Here is a 13,318-nt window from a genome sequence, read left to right as displayed (position 1 = left end):
CTCTGTGTAGTCTTGGCTGTCCCAGACTCAAGTTGTAGACCAGGCTGTCTACAGAGATCTGCCTGCCTCTGCCTCTGCCTCCCCGAATGCTCGGATTACAGGCATGTGAGACCATCTCTGAGAGTGCCTTTATTTTTATATGGCTACCAACCTAAGAAATAGGAGTGCATCGCAGAGTCCCTTAACTTCTTGTCCATTTTTGTTGTGACGTTAAACAGAGATGAGTTCTTCTCCCCTCAAACATTTCAAAGTCATATAGAATTTGCTTGCCATGCTTGTTCTCTTGTTGACACACAACTGCATAAGTTTTGCCATCAGTGAATTCTTACATCAGGTCGACTACTGCATTCTAAAGATACAGTAATATCTGTGTTACTGTACGGACAAGCGATATTAGTACAAAGTTCTCTAAGGAATTCTGTAGACCTAAATGGAGTACAGAAAACTCCAGATCTCAGCTAAGACACTCATGAAGCTCCTCTTCCAATAGTAGGGTGATGGATTCCATTATTGCATAATTTGAAATGAAAAGAGTAACTCTCGTGAGATAAATTCGCCATAGGAGTAGGGCTCTATCATTTCATAAGGTTGTCAGGCAGTAGGTAAACGTTGCAATGTATCGAGGTATGGACGTAAGGTTCTGGAATCTGACACAGTCTGAGGAAGCCTGAAACGACATAACTGGGGAAGATCAGAAACCTGCATTTCTTAAGGCCACACAACGGCTTCTGCCTTCTCAACCCTCTCTTGAAGTACTACGGTTCCTCGCATAGTTCCCGACTATAAGAGGGTTTACCTAGCCCATGTCAACGGCCCTTTCCTGGCTCCTGAAACCTTCTCAACTTGCCAATTCCGTCATGAACGCTCAAGGCCTCCAACTTCTTCTGCGGCGGTGGTGGTGCTTGCTGGGTGGTGGTGGTAAAGGTATTCTTGTGGGGCGCGAGCCAGGCGGCCACAAACCGGCTCTGCGCATGCGCGGAAGCCGAAGGCGGTGGCCTGGAGTGTTTTGGGTCCGCGGCCGCCCCGTACCGTCCGGGCGGCGCGCTGCATCCTGGGCCTTGGCTTGTGTTTAGTGGCCGCCGTCATGAACCCCGAGAGCTTCACGGCCGGGGAGAGGCTGGTTTCGCCGGCTTACGTGAGGCAGGGCTGCGAGGCTCGGCGCGCGCACGAGCAGCACATCCGGCAGCTTCTAGATCAGGTATTCTCCTGCCTCGGCGCCCGGGTTCTGCGTCTTCGGGGAGGGCAGGGGCGGCGCGCTCCTCGGCAGTGCGGAACTGCCAAAGTCCAGGTGCTTGGCCAGCCTGGGCCTCCGGGGAAGGCGGCTGCCCGTATGCTCCAGCAGGCAGCTTTTCGCCAGACCCCCAGGCCTCGCTCCTGACAGTCGTCCAGAACTTCAGTGCCCCCGAAGCGCGACAGACCCTAGTTTGAAAACTTCTCCTTGAGGGCATTGTCTTTTCAGCTATACTCACTTAACAGATTTAAGAATCCCAGCCAATTTCAGTGTCTGTATTACATCCGTTCTCAATCTCTAGTTTGTAGTCGAATAGAGAAAATGGCCAATTGACATTTTCTTCATAGTTGCCAAGTTTTTCTGATTGAGGAATGAAGAGACATTACGCAAAACGCATTAAAAAGAATTCAAGTACATTGATGTGGCGTTTTAGGACCGATAGTTTTCCTGAATATACTTGTCATTCCTTTTTTTTTTTTTTTTAAGGGCAAGTGTCCGGAGGATGGCTGGGATGAAAGTACACTGGAACTGTTTCTGCATGAGCTTGCGATCATGGATAGCAACAATTTCCTGGGTAATTGTGGTGTGGGAGAAAGGGAAGGGAGAGTGGCCTCTGCTTTGGTTGCTCGTCGTCATTACAGGTACGTTTCTTAAACTAGTTGTGACCTCCCCTCCCCAGGGAGAGTAGTGGGAGGAGCTTAAAATAATAGTGATGGTATTCTTAGTGAATCATAAAGTTTCCATTCACAAATAATTTTCCTCACCTCATCAAATGGGCGTGCAAGTCAGGTGGAACTGAGAGATGGAAACACGTGCTTTTCATGACAGTAGAGTTGAAGTTCTAATATGTGGTGTTTTCCCTTTCAGATGCAACACGGTCAACACCACAAGCACTGTTTTCTGATGATATTTAAACTAGTAAATCAGTTCTAAAAGCTTAATACAAAAAACGGTTCACTTCAAAAGGAATGAGTTACATATAGGAAATTGAGATATGTTTAAGTGACAGATGACACCAAATATCATGTTCTGCTGTGGTAACAGTTTCATGAAATTTTTATATTAAAAAGGTCACAGAACAAAAAAAAAATTATAGACCAAGATGCTTTTAAAATACATTAGTAGAAATATAGAGGTAGGCAGATTACAACAAAGCAAGGAAGTCCTGTTGCAGGCCTCAGATGTTGTCTGATGACATTCTTAGCCTTTGAGTAGGTGAAACTAGGTCTCTGTCCTTTCCAGAAGGATTTACCGAATAGTCACAGAGGTGATGGGTCACACACAGGGAAGATATTTTGGTTCTGGACCTGCATCTTGTTAACTTGCCACAATCATAGAAGTTCAGCCAACCTTGTAGAATGTTTAATGTGGATGTGGCTTTTTTTTATTATTTCAGTTGACATACATCATAGTTATTTTTTTTCCTTCCTTCTTCCTTTTTCTTAGTTTTTAAGACAGAGTCTCACTGTGTAACTATGGCTCGCTCATGTAGATTATTCTTTGATCTTCTTGCCTATGCCTCTCCAATAACAGGATTAAAGGCATTCACCACTAAGCCACCACACCCAGCCATATTTCCTTTTTAACGTACAGGTTTTATTGAAGAGTAATGAACTTGAAAGCATGGTTTTTCAATATCAGAATCCCATTTTATCAAGTGCCTCTTTTTGTAGCAGTAGACAGAGGAACAGGTATATGAGATGATTATATTATTTGTATTATTTTTGAAAATTTTTTATCCATTCTGACAAGTTTTTTCTTTTTTCTTCATTGCTTGAGACAGAGACTGCCTCTGCCTCCTGAGTGCTGGTACTAAAGGGCATGTGCCACCACTGCCTGGCAAAGATGATTTAATCATTAATTGATAGTGCTTTTGATTGTGACTGCTTATTTTTATCTTCCACTCTTTTTGTGAGAAATATGAACTCTTAAAAGCTCCATTTTTAAAATCAAGGTGAAGTTCTTGAGGCATACTAAAATTTTATTTTAATAAAAACAGCTGCAGTCAGAACTGATGATAATGAATATGGATGCAGATTTCCTTTCTAGCAATGCCCCAGTTGATATATAATGTGTATAGAATGTTTATACATTAGGTGTGCCTGTCAGGAAGTACGGTACTGGTGCTCTGTGATTCTGTCCTCATCACAGTTTCTGGTGTAATTGAATGTAAGAGATCTAGCTGACAGAAGGATTTTTTTAACGTTAGTATTCAGAGATTTCTTTAAGTGTGTAGAACCATATAAGGCAAGTAGATTTGTACATTCATTTCAAAAAATAGTTTAAAAATTTGGGAAAGTTTTTGTTGGGGGTGGTGCTATTGCCTATAATCCCATCTCTTAGCAGAAAAAGTGGGGAGAATCCAAAGTATAGAGTCAGCCAGGGCTACTTAGTGAGATCCCATCTCAGAAGACTGCTGTCACCACCACCAATGAATTAGGACAGTTTCTGAAGCATCAGCTCATTCAGGTTGGACTCTGTCCCACTGTTCTGGTAGGGGAAGGAAGGAGGGAATAGAATGTTACCTGTACCATGGGTTTAAACTGATCACTCCAAAGGCTAATGGCTGAAAACGATCATTAGTCCCCCTCATTTTGTGTGTGTTAACTGAGCTCAGTAGCTTAGTGTTTTGAGTTTCTGGTATAGTCTTGTTGAAGGTTAGAGTGGGCAGTCTATTAAAAAATGACTTGGGTACATGGCTGAGGGCTCAGATTGCCTCTTCCTGTGATGTGAGCTCCTCTGAACATGGCAGCTGGATTTAGGAAGACAGTGTACATCATCAAAGCCTTCAAGAAGCCAGGAAGACTTTAGTGCTTCTTATGACCTTTTAGAACTCAGAGGTTCTTCCCAGTCAAGCAAGTCAGTAGGACAACCCCTTCCCCTAATCTAGATTTAGATATGGAGGAGATTTAAACTGTATCTCTTGGTGTGGACCAACATCAGAAAAGAAAATGATAATGGTGGTCTTTGGAGATTATCTACTACAGCATAATGAAACTATTTCAGCTTAAGGTACTTCCACATTAGTCCTTTATAAAGTGTAGCTACAACAGCAGAAAACTGCCTCTTCTAGTTTTTGGTTATATATTTGGAAGCTTGTGTATAGATTATTTGAACACCAAATGTATTTGTACATTTTTTTTTTTTTTTTGCCTGTTTTTGTTTAGGTTCATCCATGGAATTGGACGATCTGGTGATATTTCTGCTGTGCAACCAAAAGCTGCAGGCTCTAGCCTCTTGAACAAAATTACCAATTCTTTGATGCTTAATATCATAAAGCTGGCTGGTATGTATCATGTCAATCATAATGTGATTGCTGAGTAGACAGCACACTAGTTTCTTGCACTTATATCTGTTCAAAAACAATATGAGTAGCTTTTAAAAGGACACACATATAAACCTGTTTCAGAATAAGATAGAAAATGAGAAATGACCTGAGAAATGACTGTTTTTTTCCTTTGGTTTTCTGAGGCAGGGTGTCTCTGTGAATCCCTGGCTGTCCTGGAACTTACTCTGTAGACCAGGCTGGCTTCAAGCTCAGAGATCCACCTGAGTCTGCTTCCTGACTGCTGGGATTAAAGACTACCTTCACCCTGAAAATTACAATGTTTCTGTCCTTTTTTTTTTTTTCTTTCCTAAAACAGAGTCTCTCTGTGTAACCTGGAACTCACCATGTAAACAAGGCTGACCTCAAACTCACAGAGATCTGCCTGCTTCTCTGCCTCCCAAGTACTGGGATTAAAGGCTTCAACAATGAGTTAGTTTCATGAAAGTAAATGAGAAAAACCAGGGTTATAGTTAGTGTTATTTCATAAAGGAAATATGTCTTTTTTTTTCCAGAAGGATGTTGGCCTCTTTTTAAATTAATGGGATAATAAATTGTTTTATTTTTTATTTGCAGGTGTTCATTCAGTGGCCAGTTGCTTTGTAGTTCCTATGGCAACTGGGATGAGTCTAACCTTGTGTTTCCTAACATTACGACACAAAAGACCAAAGGCCAAGTATATTATATGGCCACGGATAGACCAGAAGTCCTGCTTTAAGTCCATGGTCACTGCAGGTAAAGAAGATATGCAGCATATGTGATATTTTAAACCTCCAATGGGAGAAGTCAGATCTTTATATGGAGATAAGCAAATGAAAAATTAAATATACTTCATGCTTTAAAGAAATTGTAGTAGTCATAAAACTTAGCGCAGACTTTGTTTTATGCAACTTTAAAGCTTGTGGATACTTAACTTTACCATTAAAGTTTGTATCATTGTTTATTGGGTGATTTTTAATAATATGCCAGTAAAGTGCAATATTTCAGTTAAAAGTCTGAAGAACTCTTGGTCCATGAGATGGGTCAGTGATCTCCAGGCTACTGAAATTAATTGTAGTTGTGTGTGTGTGTGTGTGTGTGTGTATTGAAACGTAAAGTTTATGGGTGTGAATTATTTTAGTACTTAAGTTTTATTCACATGTATCTCTGAAATAAATGAAATTGAAATGTTCTTAGAGAATGAGCAGGTTTCTTTTTCTTTTTTTCTTCCTTTTTTTTTGGCGGTGATGATCCAGTTCTAGTTGTGTAGTTGTTCTTCATGTTTTGCCTTGTTGCAGACTAATGGAAGTTCTGAGCTAGAATCTTTATTCCCGGAGGAAAAGCTTGTCCATTGCTTCTTAGAGTTCTAGAACCCTCTCATATTTAGTTGATACTAATGCTTGGATTTCTGGTTGACTTGGTTAGGTTTTGAACCTGTGGTGATAGAAAATGTGTTGGAAGGCGACGAGCTGCGCACAAACCTGGCTGCAGTGGAGGCTAAAATCCAGGAGCTTGGCCGTGACTCTATTCTGTGCATTCATTCTACTACATCCTGCTTTGCTCCAAGGGTACCTGATAGGTAACTGACCAGTCTTTACCTGTTCATTCATGAGTTGTTTGAATAAAATGCTGTCCACTAATTCTCAAGCATAACATTTGGTAGTAAATAGTAAATATAATAGCCTAAGATCGTAGGTCAATCCCAGGGAAAATTATTGTAGTGAGTTGGAGAAGTTGATGCTGAAGGAAAAACACCTGATATGGAGGTGAACATCATTTATCTAAACCTTAGTCCTCTCATTTGTCTGCTGTCCTGTTCTTGCTGTTTCAAATCTTTCAATGTTGTTTTCCTCATCGCTTAAGTTTTTCCAAGTGAAATACTGGCTTTAGTGGTTTTCCCCAGCTCTGTTTCTTTGGCCTTGCAATTCATTTGCTAAGTAGTAACTATGGTCATTAACAGATTATAAATACTTGAGGATTATTTACTTTTCTTTGCTTGGGAGATTAAAACTAAGTGTGTTCAGTGCTTGTCCATATTTTGAAGATAATGTAAATTAGGAAAATTAAAGCCCTGGAGGTGGCAGATGTTCACTTTTCTAAAAGATAGCTACACACTTTTTATTATGAAAATGTCATTGGGGTTAAGTTTATTAACAGAAATGCCTGTTTTTGCTAGAATCTCTGGTTTGGTCTCATTTCAGTACTTTTAACAGAAGTGTTAATAATTAATAAAAATTGTGTTGACTTTGAACTCTGGTTGCTAAGCTCTGGTGTTTGTAGACTCACATTGTTTGGCAGTGATGATCACATGTTATCTTACAGGCAAATTTTAAAAGATCATTTTGAAGCCATGCTCTTGAAAACTTGTCTTGTGTCATTCACGAACCTATGAATTCTGTTTAAAAATTATGTTACTACTAAGTATGCTTTAGTAGTTTATTAATGACCATTTAAATTTTCTATCAAAATTTTAAAAAAATGGTATTCTTTAATAATTTTGATATCAAGAAATCTTTAATGGAATAGAAATAAACCTCATTTCCCAAAACAGCTTGTGGATGTTTGTATTAGTTGAATTATTTCTCTCTGAGGAGTTTGCTTCATTTTGAGCCATGTTCTCATTGTGTGTGATACCGCATCATAGAACTGCTAGAAAAAGAATCAGGACCGTTTATCAGTCAGCAAATTGTCATTTGTTACTTTTTAGTTGTATGATGTAATAAATGTTTTTTATGAGTGAGGCTTATGAAAATGGAGATGTAAAGTTAGTAGTATATTTGAATTTCTGATTTTATATTCTTTAATTTTAGTGGTGTAGTATTTATTTTGTTTTTAATTGGCCAATTATTGGGGAGTATTGACGAGGAAATCTATATAAAAGAAATGTTAAAAGAATGTCACTTCTGATGGCTATTAAAACTAGCTTTTGATTTAAAATATAGTGGGACTCACATGGAAAATCTGTTTTCTGCTTTTCTTTGCCTTTTATTTAGTATATTTTTATGTCCTGTTAAAATATCTGATTCATTTAGATCATTTACAGCTACTTACAAGTCTTGTTTATTTAAATAAGTTTAATGTTATGATATCTTATTTTCAAGAAAGTTATTAAAGCATTCTTTCATTAGAGCACGCACGTGAAAAAGCGTGTTTTATCTTCTGGAGAATATATGTGTATTCCAAGTCTATTTTGTTAGTAGCAGAAGCAATTTTGGTATTGATTGAGTCAGGTGTAGTGTGTGTGCTTGTGTACCTGTGCCCCAGTGGTTGATTTTGGATGTCTTCCTCTATAATTTTCCACTTTATTTTTTGGAGACAGGGTCTGTCACTGGAGCCCCTGTTTCAGGTAGACTGGCTAGCCCTCAAGCCCCAGAGATTGTCCTGTCTTTGCCTTCATAGTGATGGGATTACTGGCATGTGCTGCTGGGTTCTGAGAAACTGAACTCAGGTCCTCATGCTTGCAAGGCAAGCACTTTACCAATCCATCTCTCCAGCCCTAATGTTTATGTTCTAGTCAGTGTTCTATTGCTGTGAAGAAATAGCATGATCATGGCAACTCTTATAAAGGAAGGCATTTAATTGGGGCTTGTTTATAGTTTCAGAGGTTTAGTCCATTATATTCGTGGAAGGAAGCATGGTGGCATGCAGTTAGACATGGTGCTGGAGCAGGACAATAACTGAGAGTTGTACATCCAGATCTGCAGGCAGCAGGAAGAGACACTCGGCCTGGCTTGAGCTTTTGAAACCTCAAAGGCTACCTCTATGACACATATCCAACAGTGCTACACCACCTGTTCCTTCTTAAGTAGTGCCACTCCCTGATGACTAAGCATTCAAGTATTTGAGCCTGTGTGGACCATTATTATCTAAACCACCACAATTCATAATACTTGAAGGAAGCAAATTAAAAGTTTCTGATCGATGAACTTGATCTAATTCCCATTTATTGTTTTAAAACATACCTGCTCATATCTGGGAAAAAAAAAGTTAGGTCATGCATAGCTTAGTAATAAAACCATACCAGTCATTACTTGCTGTATATCTCTGACTGACCTGGAGTTTACTGTGTAGAACAGTTGGCCTTGAACTCACAGATAGCCTCTTGCCTCTCCCTCCCTATGCCATATATTTTAAATCCTTTTGGAAAGAAATATTAAAATGCTTTGCTTTCAAAACAGAATATTTTTAAAAATTAGTTTAATTGAATCACAGGATTTAGTTATAGTTTTGCAGTGTGCTGACATTTTTTATAGGTGGTTTTAGTCACTAGTATTGTGTTTTCAGAAGGAACCTCCACTGTATTGTGGTTCCTTACTGTACTTAACATAAGTGAGATCTCAAATTGCCTTCATATGAGAGGTGTAAGTGAAAAGAATAAAGAAGTGTAGAGCTTAAACCCAGATATTTTTTAAAAAGGATGTTTCTAAGTTGTTAGGCAGTGTCAGTGGTCAGTGACTTTTGGTACAGGACTGTTGTAATTTTCTTTTTTTAAGTTAAGGTCTATTTGAAAGTGCATTCTTTTTAATTTGTGAGCCTTCTTAAGGTTTCCAGATATGCTTACTATTTTGCCAGTACTTGCTCTTATATGGTGATCAATCAAAGCAGTAAGAACAGAATCAATCACAGCACATTGTGAGGTCTCATGTAGACTTTGTCTTATATGTGAAAAGTTTGGAAATTATTTAAAAGTTACCATCATAAACTTTTCTGCTGATTTTTTTTTTTTTTCCTTCTCCTTTGAGACAGGGTCTCACTATGAAGCCTGGCTGGCGTGGAACTCACAGAGATCCTCTTGCCTCTGCCTCCCAAGTCATTAGCTTTTATAAATATGTTTTTCTCATTTATATTAAAAGGATTGCTATGTTTTCCAAAAGTGCTTGCTATATATTTCCAGGCTGGTGAATTATATGTAAAGATGCTACAGAGGGGATTCAGTTTGTCATCCCTTCTCCCTTTCCCTGATATACCTTAAGATTGACTATTGATAAAGACTTTCTGTAATTATTTATAAAGCACAGTGTGAGTATATCTTTCTGTAAATGTTTATGTTTGTAGATTAGAAGAACTGGCTGTGATTTGTGCTAATTATGACATTCCGCATGTAGTCAACAACGCTTATGGATTACAGTCTTCAAAGTGCATGCATCTCATTCAGCAGGTGAATTATTATATTAATATTATATACTATAGGATTATGACTTTTTTCCTGATACAGTATAGTGTACCCAAATACAGTGTTACCTATCGCAGTACAATTTATTTAGCTCTCCCTACTTCAGGGAGCATTAGAAACTTTGTATCCAGTATTCTCTTAGTGAAGGTTATTATTCCTAGGTAAATGATGGTAACTGGATAGTAGCTTTTAAAGGTCTACTTGCTTATGCATGCATTTTATGTGCCTGCCTGTCTGTGTGTAAGTGTATGCACACCTATACTCTGTATGTACATGTGCTTGTGTGTGCAGTTGGGGGACAGAAGAGGGTGCTGAGTGTCCTTTCATTGTTCTCCTATTCTACTGAGGCAGGGTCTCTCCTGAACCCGTGGGTTGAATTTTCTCAGCTAGGCTGAAAGGCAGCAAGCCACGACAATCCTCATTTCTTCACCCTCCTTGGAGCTTGGGTTTTAGGTGTGTGGAAAACGTCTGAATTGTTGTGTATGTTCTGGGATCGAAACTCTGGTTTCCTCATGGTTGCGTAAGTATTCTTAATGGATGAACCATTTTTCCAGCACCTATGAAATAGCTTTGATGGTCCTGAGTCAACATAGATGATATTCTCAACTTCCTGAGAGTTCCTCCCTGCTCCCAGGATGTTCATTCTTCTAATGTATTGAATTACAGTATTTAAAAAACTATATTGATGATTATATTTTATGTGGAGAAAAAAACAGGAAGAGTAAGAATGAACCATGTTAAATTAAAAAAAAAAGTTTCAAATCTTAAAAAAAAACATTTAAATGTTTTCTAGGATCTGAAAAATCTTTTAGTAGCTGCTGCTCTTGGATCTTTACTTATTCACTCTTACGTTTTCTTTGGTGCCTTTTTGTCATTCCTTAGGTTTTGAAGGCTCCCTTACAGGTCTAGATTGGATCATGTATGATGCGTATGGAGTGGAAGAAAGGCATACAGTGTTTTGTGATATAGCTTCTGAAAACACTTTGCACAGATGACTCACTTTTATGCCTCTCTATTTCTCATGTTTTCTTTAATTTTTAATACTTAAAAAATACTACATTTATTTGTGTGTGTGTGTGTGTGTGGTGTTCATTTAAACACATGTGTGCTATAGCATATATATGGAAGTTAGAGGACAATTTGCAGCTGTCAGCATTGGTGGCAAGTGCTTTTAACCATGGGGACATCTCTCTGTACCCTAATTCCCCACCCCGTATCTTTAATGTTTTTAAAATTCAAATGCATGAGCATCTCTAAAAGTTTATGAAAGGAAGCAGCAGATGGTCATAGCTATCTTATAAGCACCTTTAATTGTTTTATAATGAACAGTTTCTGTTCCAGTGAATGTGCTATTTTCACATAGTTGTAGTCATTGTGTACATTTAACAAAATACTTCAAGCCTTGTTAGTTATGTGCTTATACTTTCCACATGCCTATATTATTTTCACCACGTCATTTTAAAGGTTTATTTGGACTTATTCATTTAATGTGTGTGTGAGAGAGCTAGTGGGAGACAGATGGCATGTGAAGGTCAGAAGAGGCATTGCATGCCTACCTTGGAGCTGGACTTGAAGGTGTTTTGTGAGCTGCTCTAGGGTGCTGGGATTGGAATCTGGTCCTCGGGCTCGAGCAGCCCAGACAAGTCATTACTCAGAGGTTGTTCCCTGATTGAGAAATGTTCAGTGCTATGGGGCTCACGGCAAATTTTTGAATACTAGAAAATGGGATGGTATGCTTACGGAGAGCAAGACTGAAGGAGCTGTGCAGCTGAGGTGAAAGATGTTCTTGGGATCCTTCTTCCTGGTGCCTTACTTTGTCGTCATCCCATCTGTATGTGTATGAGGTATTTCTCAAATGTGGATGCTGTCTTGTCAGTATTATTTGCCTTCTAAAATAACTCGTCTTTAAATAGCAAATAAACATTTCTGCAAATTGGCCTATATAAGGAGAGGTCATGGCACTGTTGGTTTAAACCACATAATTACATGAATCTTGTTGAGTTCTGACTGCTATGTAATGGCATTCTAAATAAAGTTAACTTTCAGTCATAGCTGAATAAGCAGTTTACCAAGGAACCACCGTGCATGTTAGGTATCCAATCAGGCTATGAATATTTTTAACCTAATCCTGACAAGCTAAGGTGTACTTTTCATCATTCGTGTTCATGTATGAGGAAACAAGCTCAGTAGTTGAAGTGACTGGTCTGAGGTCTCATAGCTGCAGAACAGCTTGTATAGCAGCGTCTGTCACCAGGGCCCAGATTTCCCCTTAACTACAGCACACTGAAACTACAGTGTTTAGAAAACAGTATTACAGTAACTGTGATCAGTGAAGAAAACAGTCATCTCTAAAATGGAGCAGTTTCAAAAGATGCTCTAGAATGACTTCGTTCTGAGCAGATAGGATATTCTGTTATGTATAAGAAGACTGAAGAAGTGCATTTCTTGTATTTACTGAAATGCTTAATTTGAGCTGTTAGGACAGATTAATAGAGAGCCATGTGGTAGAGCTATAAAAACGTGTGTGTGGAATTGTCTGTTTAGAATGGAATGTGAAGTTCCATAGTGTGGAAAGCAGCGACTTCACGTGTTAAGAACTCGAGCAGAGTGTTACTGTTCCTTTGGCCCTTGCCTGATTGTCATTTCATTCAGCAGATCTCTGTGCTCCCATTAGTGTGTGAGTTACCAAAATTCGTGCTGCGAGCACAGGGTGCAGCTTGCTCCCCACAGCCTCTGCCTGCTGCCTTTTCTTTTCTTTTATTGTGGGGAGTGTTAAACATTCCTGAGATCTAGCGTGGGCTACTTGTTTTTGTTTGTTTGTTTTGTTTTGTTTTGTTTTGTTTTGTTTTTTCTTTCTTTCTCTCTCTCTCTTTTTTGTTTTTTCAAAACAGGGTTTCTCTATGTAGACTTAGCTGTTCTGGACTTGCTTTGTGGACCAGGCTGGCCTTGAACTCACAGCAATCTACCTGCTTCTGCCTCTCTGAGTGTTTGGCTTAGAGGTGAGTGCCACCGTGCCTGGTGGCTACTTATTTTCTTGTGATGGAGTGTGCAGTCTTCATGGTGAGGGTGGTGTGGCCTGGAATACTGATTCTCCTCCTGTCAGGCTTCCTACTCCCAGTTCAGGTTCAAGTTTCTCTCAGAAAGCCTAGACAGTCTTCCCAGCCACTTTTCACCTGGTGCCCTCTGCTGTGCTTTCCCAATTTGTTTTGTTAGTTTTGTTAGTTTTGTTGTGCTGCTCCCTCTTCCTGAGGGAGGTGGGTTTTTCTCTGTTCATAGTTTGTTAGAAAATAAGAGTCACCACAAAGTTTGGCCATGAGTCTCAGAATCTGCTTTGATATCTTGCTGGGTAGAGTCTTTCAGAGGCTCTCTATCTGATATCCACTTATAAGTGAGTATATACCATGTGTGTCTTTCTGCTTCTGGGGCAAACTTTGGGCAGAGTGCAGGGAATCTTATGAAAGAAGGGGGAGATAGAAAGACCTGGAGGGGACAGGAGCTCCACAAGGAGAGCAACAGAACCAAAAAATCTGGGCACAGGGCTCTTTTCTGAGACTGATAATTCATCCAAGGACCATGCATGGAGGTAACCTAGAACCCCTGCTCAGATGTA

The 13,318-nt window shown here is 39.3% G+C and overlaps 1 protein-coding gene across 1 annotated transcript in view; it reads left to right on the top strand.

Annotated features, from left to right (window-relative positions):
* The first annotated feature begins 1,010 nt into the window (after positions 1-1,010).
* Positions 1,011-13,318, top strand: part of Sepsecs (Sep (O-phosphoserine) tRNA:Sec (selenocysteine) tRNA synthase) — a 28,339-nt gene continuing 16,031 nt past the window's right edge. The window contains exons 1-6 of the mRNA XM_055623829.1: positions 1,011-1,198; positions 1,718-1,872; positions 4,399-4,517; positions 5,133-5,291; positions 5,961-6,114; positions 9,591-9,693. Coding sequence (XP_055479804.1) covers positions 1,085-1,198; positions 1,718-1,872; positions 4,399-4,517; positions 5,133-5,291; positions 5,961-6,114; positions 9,591-9,693 — 804 coding nt within the window. The 5' untranslated portion in view covers positions 1,011-1,084. The remainder of the gene's footprint in view (positions 1,199-1,717; positions 1,873-4,398; positions 4,518-5,132; positions 5,292-5,960; positions 6,115-9,590; positions 9,694-13,318) is intronic.

Source organism: Psammomys obesus, unplaced genomic scaffold, assembly GCF_907164565.1.
Source record: "Psammomys obesus unplaced genomic scaffold, mPsaObe1.curated_primary_1811, whole genome shotgun sequence".
Lineage (NCBI taxonomy): Eukaryota > Metazoa > Chordata > Mammalia > Rodentia > Muridae > Psammomys > Psammomys obesus.
The sequence above is the reverse complement of the archived record's forward strand: the minus strand, read 5'-3'. Positions and strand labels throughout refer to the sequence as shown.